Raw genomic sequence first — 17116 nt, forward strand, 5'->3', positions numbered from 1 at the left:
TACAGTGGGGTTGGGGGTCGGGTCGATTGGGAGGTGGGTTTGAGTGGAGAAAGGCTGGGGGGGTGGAGTGTTTTGGATATCTGGGAGTGGATCTGGCAGCGGATGGAACCATTGAAGCGGAAGTGGATCATAGGGTGGGGGAGGGGGCGAAAATTCTGGGAGCCTTGAAGAATGTGTGGAAGTCGAGAACATTATCTCGGAAAGCAAAAATGGGTATGTTTGAAGGAATAGTGGTTCCAACAATGTTGTATGGTTGCGAGGCGTGGGCTATGGATAGAGTTGTGCGCAGGAGGATGGATGTGCTGGAAATGAGATGTTTGAGGACAATGTGTGGTGTGAGGTGGTTTGATCGAGTAAGTAACGTAAGGGTAAGAGAGATGTGTGGAAATAAAAAGAGCGTGGTTGAGAGAGCAGAAGAGGGTGTTTTGAAATGGTTTGGGCACATGGAGAGAATGAGTGAGGAAAGATTGACCAAGAGGATATATGTGTCGGAGGTGGAGGGAACGAGGAGAAGAGGGAGACCAAATTGGAGGTGGAAAGATGGAGTGAAAAAGATTTTGTGTGATCGGGGCCTGAACATGCAGGAGGGTGAAAGGAGGGCAAGGAATAGAGTGAATTGGAGCGATGTGGTATACCGGGGTTGACGTGCTGTCAGTGGATTGAATCGGGGCATGTGAAGCGTCTGGGGTAAACCATGGAAAGCTGTGTAGGTATGTATATTTGCGTGTGTGGACGTATGTATATACATGTGTATGGGGGTGGGTTGGGCCATTTCTTTCGTCTGTTTCCTTGCGCTACATCGCAAACGCGGGAGACAGCGACAAAAAAAAAAAAAAATATATATATATATATATATATATATATATATATATATATATATATATATATATATATATATATATATATATATAACATACAAACCTCCAACAGCCAGGATCGAACCCGGGACCCCTGTACAAGAGGCAGGCATTCTGTTGGAGGTTTGTATGTTCTATGAAGGTGCGCGTTCATATGTACTTTATTCGTATATATATATATATATATATATATATATATATATATATATTCATTTATTTATTTATTTTGCTTTGTCGCTGTCTCCCGCGTTAGCGAGGTAGCGCAAGGAAACAGACGAAAGAATGGCCCAACACACCCATATACATATGTATATACATACACGTCCACACACGCAAATATATATACCTATACATCTCAATGTACACATATATATACACACAGACATATACATATATACACATGTACACAATACATACTGTCTGCCATTATTTATTCCCATCGAAAATCTCGCCACACATGGAATAACAACCCCCTCCCTCTCATGTGTGCGAGGTAGCGCTAGGAAAAGACAACAAAGGCCCCATTCGTTCACACTCAGTCTCTAGTTGTCATGTAATAATGCACCGAAACCATAGCTCCCTTTCCACATCCAGACCCCACAGAACTTTCCATGGCTTCATATGCCCTGGTTCAATCCATTGACAGCACGTCCACCCCGGTATACCACATCGTTCCAATTCACTCTATTCCTTGCACGCCTTTCACCCTCCTGCATGTTTAGGGCCCGATCACTAAAAATCGTTTTCACTCCATCTTTCCACCTCCAATTTGGTCTCCCCCTTCTCCTCGTTCCCTCCACCTCTGACACATATATCCTCTTGGTCAATCTTTCCTCATTCACGCCTTTCACCCTCCTGCATGTTTAGGCCCCGATCACTAAAAATCTTTTTCACTCCATCTTTCCACCTCCAATTTGGTCTCCCCCTTCTCCTCGTTCCCTCCACCTCTGACACATATATCCTCTTGGTCAATCTTTCCTCACTCAGTCTCTCCATGTGATTAAACCATTTCAAAACACCCTCTTCTGCTCTCTCAACAACACTCTTTTTATTTCCACACATCTCTCTTACCCTTACGTTACTTACTCGATCAAACCACCTCACACCACATATTGTCCTCAAACATCTCATTTCCAGCACATCCATCCTCCTGCGCACAACTCTATCCATAGCCCACGCCTCACAACTATACAACATTGTTGGAACCACTATTCCTTCAAACATACCCATTTTTGCTTTCCGAGATAATGTTCTCGACTTCCACACATTCTTCAAGGTTCCCGAATTTTCGCCCCCTCCCCCACCCTATGATCCACTTCCGCTTCCATATATATATATATATTTCTTTCTTTCAAACTATTCGCCATTTCCCGCATTAGCGAGGTAGCGTTAAGAACAGAGGACTGAGCCTTTGAGGGACTACCCTCACCTGGCCCAATTCTCTGTTCCTTCTTTTGGAAAATTAAAAAAAAACGAGAGGGGAGGATTTCCAGCCCCCCGCTCCCTCCCCTTTTAGTCGACTTCTACAACACGCAGGGAATACGTGGGAAGTATTCTTGCTCCCCTATCCCCAGGGATAATATATATATATATATATATATATATATATATATATATATATATATATATATATATATATATATATATATATATATATATGTGTGTGTGTGTGTGTGTGTGTGTGTACATAATTTATACTTGCTGGCATTTTTCATTTCTGTCGCCATCCCGCCACACATGAAATGACAACCCATTCCCTCCGCACGGACGCGAGGTAGCGCTATTAAAAGACAACGAAGGCCACATTCGTCCACACTCATTCAAACCCCTTATACCACATCGTTCTAATTCACTTTATTCTTTGCACACCTTTCACACTCTTGCATATTCAGGCCCCGATCGCTCAAAATGTTTGCACTCCATCCTTCCACCTCCAATTTGGTCTCCCACTTCTCCTCGTTCCCTCCATCTCTGACACATATATACTCTTTGTCAACCTTTCCTCACTCATTATCTCCATGTGACCAAACCATTTCAAAATACTCTCTTCTGGTCTCTCAACCACACTCTTTTTATTACCATACATCTCTCTTACCCTATTATTACTTACTCGATCAAACCACCTCACACCACATATTGTCCTCAAACATCTCATTTCCAGCACATCCATACTCCTGCGCACAACTCTATCCATAGCCCACGCCTCACAACTATACAACATTGTTGGAACCACTATTCCTTCAAACATACCCATTTTTGCTTTCCGAGATAATGTTCTCGACTTCCACACATTCTTCAAGGTTCCCGAATTTTCGCCCCCTCCCCCACCCTATGATCCACTTCCGCTTCCATATATATATATATATATATTTCTTTCTTTCAAACTATTCGCCATTTCCCGCATTAGCGAGGTAGCGTTAAGAACAGAGGACTGAGCCTTTGAGGGACTACCCTCACCTGGCCCAATTCTCTGTTCCTTCTTTTGGAAAATTAAAAAAAAACGAGAGGGGAGGATTTCCAGCCCCCCGCTCCCTCCCCTTTTAGTCGACTTCTACAACACGCAGGGAATACGTGGGAAGTATTCTTGCTCCCCTATCCCCAGGGATAATATATATATATATATATATATATATATATATATATATATATATATATATATATATATATGTGTGTGTGTGTGTGTGTGTGTGTGTGTGTGTACATAATTTATACTTGCTGGCATTTTTTATTTCTGTCGCCATCCCGCCACACATGAAATGACAACCCATTCCCTCCGCACGGACGCGAGGTAGCGCTATTAAAAGACAACGAAGGCCACATTCGTCCACACTCATTCAAACCCCTTATACCACATCGTTCTAATTCACTTTATTCTTTGCACACCTTTCACACTCTTGCATATTCAGGCCCCGATCGCTCAAAATGTTTGCACTCCATCCTTCCACCTCCAATTTGGTCTCCCACTTCTCCTCGTTCCCTCCATCTCTGACACATATATACTCTTTGTCAACCTTTCCTCACTCATTATCTCCATTTGACCAAACCATTTCAAAATACCCTCTTCTGGTCTCTCAACCACACTCTTTTTATTACCATACATCTCTCTTACCCTTACGTTACTTACTCGATCAAACCACCTCACACAACATATTGTCCTCAAACATCTCATTTCCAGCACATCCATCCTCCTCCGCACAACTCTATCCATAGCCCACGCCTCGCAACCAAACAACATTGTTGGAACCACTATTCCTTCAAACATACACACTTTTGCTTTTTCGAGTTAATATTCTCGCCTTCCAAACATTTTAAAACGCTGCCAGAACTTTCGCCCTCCCCCCCACCCTGTGACTTACTTCCACTTCCATAATTCCATCCGCTGCCAGATGCACTCCTAGATATCTAAAACACTTTACTTCCTCCAGTTTTTCTCCATTCAAATTCACCTCCCAACTGACTTGTCCCCCAACCCTACTTTACCTAATAACCTTGCCCCTATTCACATTTACTCTTAACTTTCTTCTTTCACACACTTTACCAAACTCAGTCACTAGCTTCTGCAGTTTCTTACCCGAATCACCCACCACCGCTGTATCATCAGCGAACAGCAACTGACTCACTTCCCAAGCCCTCTCATCCACAACAGACTGCCTACTTGCCCCTCTATCCAAAACTCTTGCATTCACCTCCCAAACAACCGCATTCATAAAGAAATTAAACAACCATGGAGACATCACGCACCCCTGCCGCAAACCGACATTCACTGAGAACCAGCTAGTAGCTGATTCGGGTGAGAAACTGCAAAAGCTGGTGACTGAGTTTGGTAAAGTGTGAAAGAAGAAAGCTGACACTAAATGTTAATAAGAGCAAGGTTATTAGGTACAGTATGGTTGACGGACATGCCAATCGGGAGGTAAGTTTGAATGGAGAAAAATTGGAGAATGTTAAGTGTTTTAGATATCTGGGAGTTGATTTGGCAGCGGATGCAACAATGGAAGCGGAATTGATTCACAGGGTGAGGGAGGGGGCGAAAGATCTGGGAGCGCTTAAAAATGTGTGGTAGGCGAGAACATTATCACGGAAAGCAAAAATGGGTATGTTTGAAGAAATAGTGGTTCCAACAATGTTATATGGTTGCGAGGCGTGGGCTATAGGTAAAGTTGTGCGGAGGAGGGTGGATGTGTTGGAAATGAGGTGCTTGAGGACAGTATGTAGTTTGAGGTGGTTAGATCGAGTAAGTAATGAAAGGGTAAGAGAGGTGTGTGGTAATAAAAAGAGTGTGGTTGAGAGAGCAGAAGAGGGTGTTTTGAAATGGTTTGGTCACATGGAGAGAATGAGTGAGGAACGATTGACAAAGAGGATATATGTGTCAGAGGTGGAGGGAACGAGGAGAAGTGGAAGACCAATTTGGAGATGGAAATATTGAGTGAAAAAGATTTTGAGTGATCGGGGCCTGAACATGCAGGAGGGTGACAGGCGTGCAAGGAATAGAGTGAACTGTATCGATGTGTATACCGGGGTCGACGTGCTGAAACAGACGAATAATGGCCCATCCACTCATATGCACATATACATACATAGACGCCCATACACGTACATATGCATACATATACATATACATATCAACACATACACATACGCGTACATATACATGCACATGCACAGAAATTTACTTATATACACATACACATATTCATACTTGCTTACCTTCATCCATCTCTGGCGCTACCCCACCCCATAGGAAACAGCATCGTTACCCCCTTCTTCAGCGAGGTAGCGCAAGGCAAACACACAAAAAAGGCCACATTCTTTGACACTCAGTCTCCAGCTGTTATGTGTAATGCACCGAAACCACAAATCTCTATACACATCCAGTCCCCACAGACCTTTCTATCTTTTATCCCAGATGTTTCACATTCCCTGGTTCAGTCCATTGACAGCAGGTCGACTCCGGTATCCCATATTATTCCAATTCACTCTATACCTTGCACGCCTTTCACCCTCCTGCATGCTCAGTCCCTGATTGCTCAAAATCTTTATCACTCCATCCTTCCACCTTCAGTTTGGTCTCCCACTTCTCGTTCTCTGTATATGTCCAAACCATTTCAAGACACCCTCTTCTGCTCTCTCAACCACACTCTTTATTTCCTTACATCTCTCTTACCTTTCATTACTTATTCAATCAAACCACCTCACAACACATATTTTCCTTAAACATTTAATTTCCAACAGATCCATCCTCCTCCACACAGCCACATCTATAGCCCATGGCTCGCAACAATATGATATTATTGGACTACTATACCTTCAAACATACCTATTTTTGACCTTCCAGCTAACGTTCTCTCTTTCCACACATTCTTCATCGCTCCCAGAACCTTCGCCCTCTCCTCCACCTTGTGACTCACTTACGCTTCCATGGTTCCATCCGCTGCTAAGTCCACTCCCAGATACCTAAAACATTCCATTTCCTCCAATTTTTCTTCATTCAAACTTACATCCCAACTAACTTCTCTCTGAAACCTGCTGAACCCAATAATCTTACTCTTATTCACATTCACTTTCAACTTTCTCATTTTACACACTTCCAAACTCCGTCACCTACCTCTCCAGTTTGTCACCCGAATCAGCCATCAATAATGTATCATCAGTAAACATATGCCTCTCTTCCCACCCTGTCTCATCCAAAGCATTCTGCATACTTGCTCCCCTCTCCAAAACTCTTGGATTTACCTCGTTTGCCATCCCATTCATAAGCAAATCAAACAACCATGGCTACATCACACATTCCACGCCGCACACCACTGTTCACTTGGAACAATTCACTCTCATCTCTCCCTAACCGTACACACGATCTACACCATTGATGAAATTTTCTCACTGCTTCTAGCAGCTTACCTTCCACGCCATATGCTCTTAATGCCTTCCACAAAGCCTTTCTATCAACCCTATCATATGCCTTCTTCATATCCATAAATGCCACATACAAATCCATCCACTTTTCTAAATATTTTTCGGACTCATGCTTAGAGGCAAACACCTGTTTCACATATCCTCTACCACTTCTGAAACCACACTGCTCCTCCCCAATCTGATGCTCTGTACATGTCTTCATCCTCTCAATTAATACCCTCCCGTACAATCAACAAGTATATTTGACAAAGTTATACTTATGTAGTTTGAACACTCACCTATCCCCCTTGCCTCAGTACAATGGAGCTACTCTTGCATTCCGCCAATCTTCAGGCACCTCGTTATGATCCATACATACTGTAAATATCCTTACCAACTGATCAACAAGTCCCCCCACGCCTTCTTGGTATATTTAACTGCAATACCATCCAAACCCTCCGCCTTGCTGCATTTCATCCTTTCAAGGCTTTCACCACCTCTACTCTGCACTAAACCACTCTCCATGACCCTCTCACTTTGCATAACACCCTGACCGAAACACCCTACATCTGCCACTCTATCATCAAACACATTTAACAGTTCTTCAAAATACTTTCTGCATCTCCTCACTTCATCGCTACCTGTTATTATTTCCTCTTTTGCCCCCTTCACAGTTATTCCCATTTCTCCTCTTGTCTTTCTTACATCATTTACCTCCTTATAAAACATTTTCACCCCAACTATCATTTGCTTTCGTTTTCAGCTTATATATCATCCTCTTTACCTCTTACCGCTGTCTCTTACATCTAACAAACATTTGTACTTCCTTCCCTATAAGTATTGCCTCTCTTTTCTCTTTCACGAGCAATTATCCTTCTCCATCCCACCACTCACTTTCCTTTCTAATTTGTCAACTTCCCACATTTTGTATGCCACATACATCTCTCGCACATGCCGCCACTTTTTCCCTAAATACCTCCCATTCCCACTCCCCTCACTTCATTTACTCTTACCTTTTGCAATTGTAAACTAAATCTCTCCTGGGTTTTCTTCACACGAGTCTCCTTTACATACTCGCTTACTCTCACCAGTCTTTCCTCCTCTACATATCATCACAAATCTTCCTCCTTGCCTCCATAAGACAGTGATCAGACATCCCCCCAGCTGCTTCTCTCAGCACACATCCCACTAGCTGCTTCTCTTAGCACGTTTACATCAAGAAGTTTCTATTTCGCACTCCTACTCACATACTTACACTTCTGTATATACCTCTTATTAAACCAGGTATTCCCAATCACCAGTCTTTTATCAGCACACAACTCCACAAGCTCTTCACCATTTCCATCTATAACACCGAATGCTCCATGTACCTCAGTTATATCCTCAACTGCAGCATTTTACCTTCGCATTTAAATCATCCATCACTATAACCCGGTCTCATGCACCAAAATGCTGACACACTCATTCATCTGCACCCAGAACACTTGCCTCTCAAGATCTTTCTTCTCATGACCAGGTGCATAAGCACGAACAGCCGCCCATCTCTCACCATCCACTTTAAGTTTTACCCACATTAATTTAGAATTAATTCATTACACTATCACACACTCCCACAGCTGGTGTTTCAGGAGTGATGCCACTCCTTCCTTAGCTCTTGTCCTCTCACCAACCCCTGACTTTGCTCCTAAGACATTTCCAAGCTATTCTTCTCCTTACCCTTGAACTTTATTTCAATCAGAGCGAGATAATGCGTGTTTCTTTCCTCAAGCATACAACCTTTCTCTCCTCTCTTTTCATCTTGGTTACATCCACACACATTCAGAAACTCCAATCTAAACCTTCGAGGAGGATGAGCACTCCACGATTGACTCCTGTTTTCTCTTTTAGAAATTGAAATACAAAAAGGGGAGGCTCCCCTACTCCCGCCCCCTTTGGTCGCCTTCTACGACACGCAGGCAATGCGGAGGTGAAATTTTTTCTCCCTTACCTAAGGGTAATATATCATTACCATTACCATTATCATTATCATACTGGTTATGTTTTTTTGTTTTGTTTTTGCTTTTAATGAGTAAGAGTAAGAATCATTTGTCTGAGAATAAGTCGTGTATGGTTTGTGCCACCAGTGATGAGTGATGGTGTGCGGGTGTACCGTCGCTGCCTCTACTGTAACAGCGGCCGGCCAGATGTGCACTTCCTCTACCTCTGGAACCTGACGTCACTCGCCCACCAGACTCAAGATCTCTTCCATGGTGAGGTGTACTGCTCCTCACACTATATAAATCTTCTCATGTATATCTTCGATGCTGCTGCTTTATGTGACATTGTTCTCTGTTGCTAAGTACTGTTTCTCACTCGTCAGTGAAGTGGAATACTTCTTTCATTCTTTCGTTTCGCTGTTTCCCACCTCAGCAAGGTTGCGTCAAGACCACATAACTGAGCAGTAGAGAGAAAAAAAACCTTTCTTGGCTCATTTTTACTCAGTGCTTTCTTTTGGAAAGTAATAATAGCAAAGGAGGGGTGAGCTTGCACGCTCCACATCCCCCTCCCGCCCTCCGTAGTCTCCTACGACATGAGGGAGATACGTGGGCAGTATTCTGTCTCCTTCGTCCCTAGGGAAAATGGTGGCCTAAGCTATCGATGTCATCTTCCTCCCAGTTACTCACCACAGATCTGTGTAGTACGTTTGTCGTTATACTGACAACCTTCCACTCCTCCCCTGTAGGATGTAAGATATATTACTGTCAATGATCAAGTGTAATAAAACAATGGTAATGGGCCGGTAAAGTTGTACGAGATATGTAACCTACAGTGATGATGTGACCTACAACTACCAAGGGCAATGCTTTTTTGTGCAGTAGAGGAAGCACTCGCTGTACAGTCCCATGTGATCACCAAGGACAAATAAGGTTTTGAATGTATATACAATATACTTAACGTCTACGGACAATATCTGGACATACGAATGGTTGAGAGGAATTTCATGATAACCAATATAGGCACGAAAAGAATATAGATGTTATGAGGATGGATATATAGCCACACGGTCATGTGATAAAGTTTGAAGTGAGCGAGAAGGTTGGTGTTTAGGGTGTGATATGCGTCGTCGGAAAGAGGGATTTTAAGACTTGGAAGTAAGTGTGTCATAGAGAACTGGCTCACTGCATATATGTGACGTTAGGCTGTGTAGTGCAGTACTCCATCTTGATGAATTTGAAACAGTTGCAGTTGTATACGACGACGGGAAAGAGGTAAGAGAGAGGATCCGAATCCAATTCGACAAGATGTTCGAGGATATGAAGCACATGCGGAGGTTGTCCTGGGTAGCTGGGTGTGTCTTGAACAACTTCTTTTTAAGTTTTCGCGTTCAGTCAGTTCTCTCATAATGGTTTGGTTAATGCTAGAATGGACTTTAAGATTGCCTGGGGACAAATTAAAGTTCTTAGTATCAGCAATTAAGACAGATTCAAAGACGTTACGTGTGGCATAATCAGAATAGGGGTACAAAATAACGGAATTCTCAAGATCTACGAGGTGATCATTTTCATGACAATGTTTAGTGATCGTATTTTTGTGGTCATCCCTCCGTACTGAATGACGGTGCCAATAACACCTCTCCATTACAGTCTTACCAGTCTGGCCCACATAAATATATTGACATACCTTGCATTTGACGACATAATACTCCTAATTATAATATGATTTGGCTTACTAATTATTAAGTCTTTTTGATGGTGTTATTGTACTGGAAAACAACATTACAAGAACTGTTTTTAGAACATAGATTAGCCAAGTTGGGAGAATATGGCAACACTAAACATTTAGACATCCTTTTTTGTCATCTTTTTTACAAGAAGCATAAAATGTCTTCCCAACTTTCCAGTAGGGTTTGTTCACAAACCAATTGGGATAATATGACTGGTTTTCTTCGTCTGTACCCAGCCACACCTCGCTATTGCAAGATTGGTGAAGAAACGTCAAAGAAAATGGAAGAGAGGATGATCATTGCTCTTTGGGCGGCAATACAAACTACTTAAGATTACTAATATGACTGGAATTACATAATCAAAAAGCCACAGTATTTAGCATTGGAAACATGAAAAGCTTATAATATAATTGAATGAATGCATATATATTTCATCAATCTGTGAAAATAACATAAATGAGTTTAGACGTATTATTCTACCCTATGAACTATTACAAAAAGCAAGCTTACATTAAGGCAACAATATAACACTTTAACAAAATACCTTATCTTGAGAAATATAGGATGTAGAAATAATGTTTTGTTAAAGGATAATCAAATTTGAATTCATCTAAATTTTCACAAAAAAAAATTTCACTGAAAATGTGAACAAAAAGATAGACGAATAAGAAGCTAGTGCCATATACATATACATACACACACACATATATCTATATTCATATGAGTCCACGGGGAAAATGAAACACGAAAAGTTCCCAAGTGCACTTTCGTGTAATAATCACATCATCAGGGGAGACACAAGAGAGAAATATAACAGTCAATTGATATACGTCGAAGAGACGAAGCTACGACGCCATTTGGTAAACATGTGATTGTTCAAAACATTGGCCAACTGACTGTAATATGTCTCTCTTGTGTCCCCCCTGATAAGGAGACTATTTCACGAAAGTGCACTTGGGAAATTTTCGTATTTCATTTTCCCCGTGGACTCATAGGAATGTACATATATATATATATATATATATATATATATATATATATATATATATATATATATATATATATATATATATATATATATATATATATATATATATATATATATATGATTTTTTTATACTTTTATAATACTTTGTCGCTGTCTCCCGCGTTTGCGAGGTAGCGCAAGGAAACAGACGAAAGAAATGGCCCAACCCCCCCCATACACATGTATATACATACGTCCACACACGCAAATATACATACCTACACAGCTTTCCATGGTTTACCCCAGACGCTTCACATGCCTTGATTCAATCCACTGACAGCACGTCAACCCCGGTATACCACATCGCTCCAATTCACTCTATTCCTTGCCCTCCTTTCACCCTCCTGCATGTTCAGGCCCCGATCACACAAAATCTTTTTCACTCCATCTTTCCACCTCCAATTTGGTCTCCCTCTTCTCCTCGTTCCCTCCACCTCCGACACATATATCCCCTTGGTCAATCTTTCCTCACTCATTCTCTCCATGTGCCCAAACCACTTCAAAACACCCTCTTCTGCTCTCTCAACCACGCTCTTTTTATTTCCACACATCTCTCTTACCCTTACGTTACTCACTCGATCAAACCACCTCACACCACACATTGTCCTCAAACATCTCATTTCCAGCACATCCATCCTCCTGCACACAACTCTATCCATAGCCCACGCCTCGCAACCATACAACATTGTTGGAACCACTATTCCTTCAAACATACCCATTTTTGCTTTCCGAGATAATGTTCTCGACTTCCACACATTCTTCAAGGCCCCCAGAATTTTCGCCCCATCCCCCACCCTATGATCCACTTCCGCTTCCATGGTTCCATCCGCTGCCAGATCCACTCCCAGATATCTAAAACACTTCACTTCCTCCAGTTTTTCTCCATTCAAACTCACCTCCCAATTGACTTGACCCTCAACCCTACTGTACCTAATAACCTTGCTCTTATTCACATTTACTCTTAACTTTCTTCTTCCACACACTTTACCAAACTCAGTCACCAGCTTCTGCAGTTTCTCACATGAATCAGCCACCAGCGCTGTATCATCAGCGAACAACAACTGACTCACTTCCCAAGCTCTCTCATCCCCAACAGACTTCATACTTGACCCTCTTTCCAAAACTCTTGCATTTACCTCCCTAACAACCCCATCCATAAACAAATTAAACATCCATGGAGACATCACACACCCCTGCCGCAAACCTACATTCACTGAGAACCAATCACTTTCCTCTCTTCCTACACGTACACATGCCTTACGTCCTCGATGAAAACTTTTCACTGCTTCTAACAACTTTCCTCCCACACTATATATTCTTAATACCTTCGACAGAGCATCTCTATCAACTCTATCATATGTCTTCTCCAGATCCATAAATGCTACATACAAATCCATTTGCTTTTCTAAGTATTTCTCACATACATTCTTCAAAGCAAACACCTGATCCACACATCCTCTACCACTTCTGAAACCACACTGCTCTTCCCCAATCTGATGCTCTGTACATGCCTTCACCCTCTCAATCAATACCCTCCCATATAATTTACCAGGAATACTCAACAAACTTATACCTCTGTAATTTGAGCACTCACTCTTATCCCCTTTGCCTTTGTACAATGGCACTATGCACGCATTCCGCCAGTCCTCAGGCACCTCCCCATGAGTCATACATACATTAAATAACCTTTCCAACCAGTCAACAATACAGTCACCCCCTTTTTTAATAAATTCCACTGCAATACCATCCAAACCTGCTGCCTTGCCGGCTTTCATCTACCGCAAAGCTTTCACTACCTCTTCCCTGTTTAAAAAATCATTTTCCCTAACCCTCTCACTTTGTACACCACCTCGACCAAAACACCCTATATCTGCCACTCTATCATCAAACACATTCAACAAACCTTCAAAATACTCACTCCATCCCCTTCTCACATCACCACTACTTGTTATCACCTCCCCATTTGCGCCCTTCACTGAAGTTCCCATTTGCTCCCTTGTCTTACGCACTTTATTTACCTCATTCCAGAACATCTTTTTATTCTCCCTAAAATTTAATGATACTCTCTCACCCCAACTCTCATTTGCCCTTTTTTTCACCTCTTGCACCTTTCTCTTGACCTCCTGTCTCTTTCTTTTGTACATCTCCCACTCAATTGCATTTTTTCCCTGCAAAAATCGTCCAAATGCCTCTCTCTTCTCTTTCACTAGTACTCTTACTTCTTCATCCCACTACTCACTACCCTTTCTAATCAAACCACCTCCCACTCTTCTCATGCCACAAGCATCTTTTGCGCAATCCATCACTGATTCCCTAAATACATCCCAGTCCTCCCCGACTCCCCTTACATCCATTGTTCTCACCTTTTTCCATTCTGTACTCAGTCTCTCCTGGTACTTTATATATATATATATATGTATATATATATATATATATATATATATATATATATATATATATATACATATATATATATATATATATATATATATATATATATATATATATATATATATATATATTTTTTTTTTTATTTTTTTTTTTTTTTTTTTTTGCTGTCTCCCGCGTTTGCGAGGTAGCGAAAGGAAACAGACGAAAGAAATGGCCCAACCCACCCCCATACACATGTATATACATACGTCCACACACGCAAATATACATACCTACACAGCTTTCCATGGTTTACCCCAGACGCTTCACATGCCCTGATTCAATCCACTGACAGCACGTCAACCCCGGTATACCACATCGCTCCAATTCACTCTATTCCTTGCCCTCCTTTCACCCTCCTGCATGTTCAGGCCCCGATCACACAAAATCTTTTTCACTCCATCTTTCCACCTCCAATTTGGTCTTCCTCTTCTCCTCGTTCCCTCCACCTCCGACACATATATCCTCATGGTCAATCTTTCCTCACTCATTCTCTCCATGTGCCCGAACCATTTCAAAACACCCTCTTCTGCTCTCTCAACCACGCTCGTTTTATTTCCACACATCTCTCTTACCCTTAAGTTACTTACTCGATCAAACCACCTCACACCACACATTGTCCTCAAACATCTCATTTCCAGCACATCCATCCTCCTGCACACCACTCTATCCATAGCCCACGCCTCGCAACCATACAACATTTTTGGAACCACTATTCCTTCAAACATACCCATTTTTGCTTTCCGAGATAATGTTCTCGACTTCCACACAATCTTCAAGGCTCCCAGAATTTTCGTCCCCTCCCCCACCCTATGATCCACTTCCGCTTCCATGGTTCCATCCACTGCCAGATCCACTCCCAGATATCTAAAACACTTCACTTCCTCCAGTTTTTCTCCATTCAAACTCACCTCCCAATTGACTTGACCCTCAACCCTACTGTACCTAATAACCTTGCTCTTATTCACATTTACTCTTAACTTTCTTCTTTCACACACTTTACCAAACTCAATCACCAGCTTCTGCAGTTTCTCACATGAATCAGCCACCAGCGCTGTATCATCAGCGAACAACAACTGACTCACTTCCCAAGCTCTCTCATCCCCAACAGACTTCATACTTGCCCCTCTTTCTAAAACTCTTGCATTCACCTCCCTAACAACCCCATCCATAAACAAATCAAACAACCATGGAGACATCACACACCCCTGCCGCAAACCTACATTCACTGAGAACCAATCACTTTCCTCTCTTCCTACACGTACACATGCCTTACATCCTCGATAAAAACTTTTCACTGCTTCTAACAACTTGCCTCCCACACCATATATTCTTAATACCTTCCACAGAGCATCTCTATCAACTCTATCATATGCCTTCTCCAGATCCATAAATGCTACATACAAATCCATTTGCTTTTCTAAGTATTTCTCACATAAATTCTTCAAAGCAAACACCTGATCCACACATCCTCTACCACTTCTGAAACCACACTGCTCTTCCCCAATCTGATGCTCTGTACATGCCTTCACCCTCTCAATCAATACCCTTCCATATAATCTACCAGGAATACTCAACAAACTTATACCTCTGTAATTTGAGCGCTCACTCTTATCCACTTTGCCTTTGTACAATGGCACTATGCACGCATTCCGCCAATCCTCAGGCGCCTCACTATGAGTCATACATACATTAAATACCCTTACCAACCAGTCAACAATACAGTCACCCCCTTTTTTAATAAATTCCACTGCAATACCATCCAAACCTGCTGCCTTGCCGGCTTTCATCTTCCGCAAAGCTTTTACTACCTCTTCTCTGTTTACCAAATCATTTTCCCTAACCCTCTCACTTTGCACACTACCTCGACGAAAACACCGTATATCTGCCACTCTATCATCAAACACATTCAACAAACCTTCAAAATACTCACTCCATATCCCTTCTCACATCACCACTACTTGTTATCACCTCCCCATTTGCGCCCTTCACTGAAGTTCTCATTTGCTCCCTTGTCTTACGCACTTTATTTACCTCATTCCAGACCATCTTTTTATTCTCCCTAAAATATAATGATACTCTCTCACCCCAACTCTCATTTGCCCTTTTTTCACCTCTTGCACCTTTCTCTTGACCTCCTGTCTCTTTCTTTTATACATCTCCCTCTCAATTGCATTTTTTCCCTGCAAAAATCGTCCAAATGCCTCTCTCTTCTCTTTCACTAATACTCTTACTTCTTCATCCCACACTCACTACCCTTTCTAATCAAACCACCTCCCACTCTTCTCATGCCACAAGCATCTTTTGCGCAATCCATCACTGATTCCCTAAATACATCCCATTCCTCCCCCACTCCCCTTACTCCATTGTTCTCACCTTTTTCCATTCTGTACTCAGTCTCTCTCTGGTACTTTATATATATATAATATGTATTATATATATATATATATATTATTTATTATATATATAATATATATATTCATTATATATATATATATATATATATATATATATATATATATATATTATATATTTTTTTTTTTATTGTTTTTTTTTTTTTTTTTTGCTGTCTCCCGCGTTTGCGAGGTAGCGAAAGGAAACAGACGAAAGAAATGGCCCAACCCCCCCCATACACATGTAATACATACGTCCACACACGCAAATATACATACCTACACAGCTTTCCATGGTTTACCCCAGACGCTTCACATGCCTGATTCAATCCACTGACAGCACGTCAACCCCGGTATACCACATCGCTCCAATTCACTCTATTCCTTGCCCTCCTTTCACCCTCCTGCATGTTCAGGCCCCGATCACACAAAATCTTTTTCACTCCATCTTTCCACCTCCAATTTGGTCTTCCTCTTCTCCTCGTTCCCTCCACCTCCGACACATATATCCTCATGGTCAATCTTTCCTCACTCATTCTCTCCATGTGCCCGAAACCATTTCAAAACACCCTCTTCTGCTCTCTCAACCACGCTCGTTTTATTTCCACACATCTCTCTTACCCTTACGTTACTTACTCGATCAAACCACCTCACACCACACATTGTCCTCAAACATCTCATTTCCAGCACATCCATCCTCCTGCACACCACTCTATCCATAGCCCACGCCTCGCAACCATACAACATTTTTGGAACCACTATTCCTTCAAACATACCCATTTTTGCTTTCCGAGATAATGTTCTCGACTTCCAC

At 41.8% G+C, this 17116-nt stretch overlaps 1 protein-coding gene across 1 annotated transcript in view; it reads left to right on the forward strand.

Annotated features, from left to right (window-relative positions):
- The window catches only part of LOC139757340 (glutamate receptor-like), a 62535-nt gene that overhangs the window by 11197 nt on the left and 34222 nt on the right, over nucleotides 1-17116 (forward strand). The window contains exon 7 of the mRNA XM_071677764.1: nucleotides 8873-8998. Within this exon, the coding sequence (XP_071533865.1) occupies nucleotides 8873-8998 (126 nt within the window). The remainder of the gene's footprint in view (nucleotides 1-8872; nucleotides 8999-17116) is intronic.

This window comes from Panulirus ornatus, chromosome 25, assembly GCF_036320965.1.
Source record: "Panulirus ornatus isolate Po-2019 chromosome 25, ASM3632096v1, whole genome shotgun sequence".
In the NCBI taxonomy this organism is placed as follows: domain Eukaryota; kingdom Metazoa; phylum Arthropoda; class Malacostraca; order Decapoda; family Palinuridae; genus Panulirus; species Panulirus ornatus.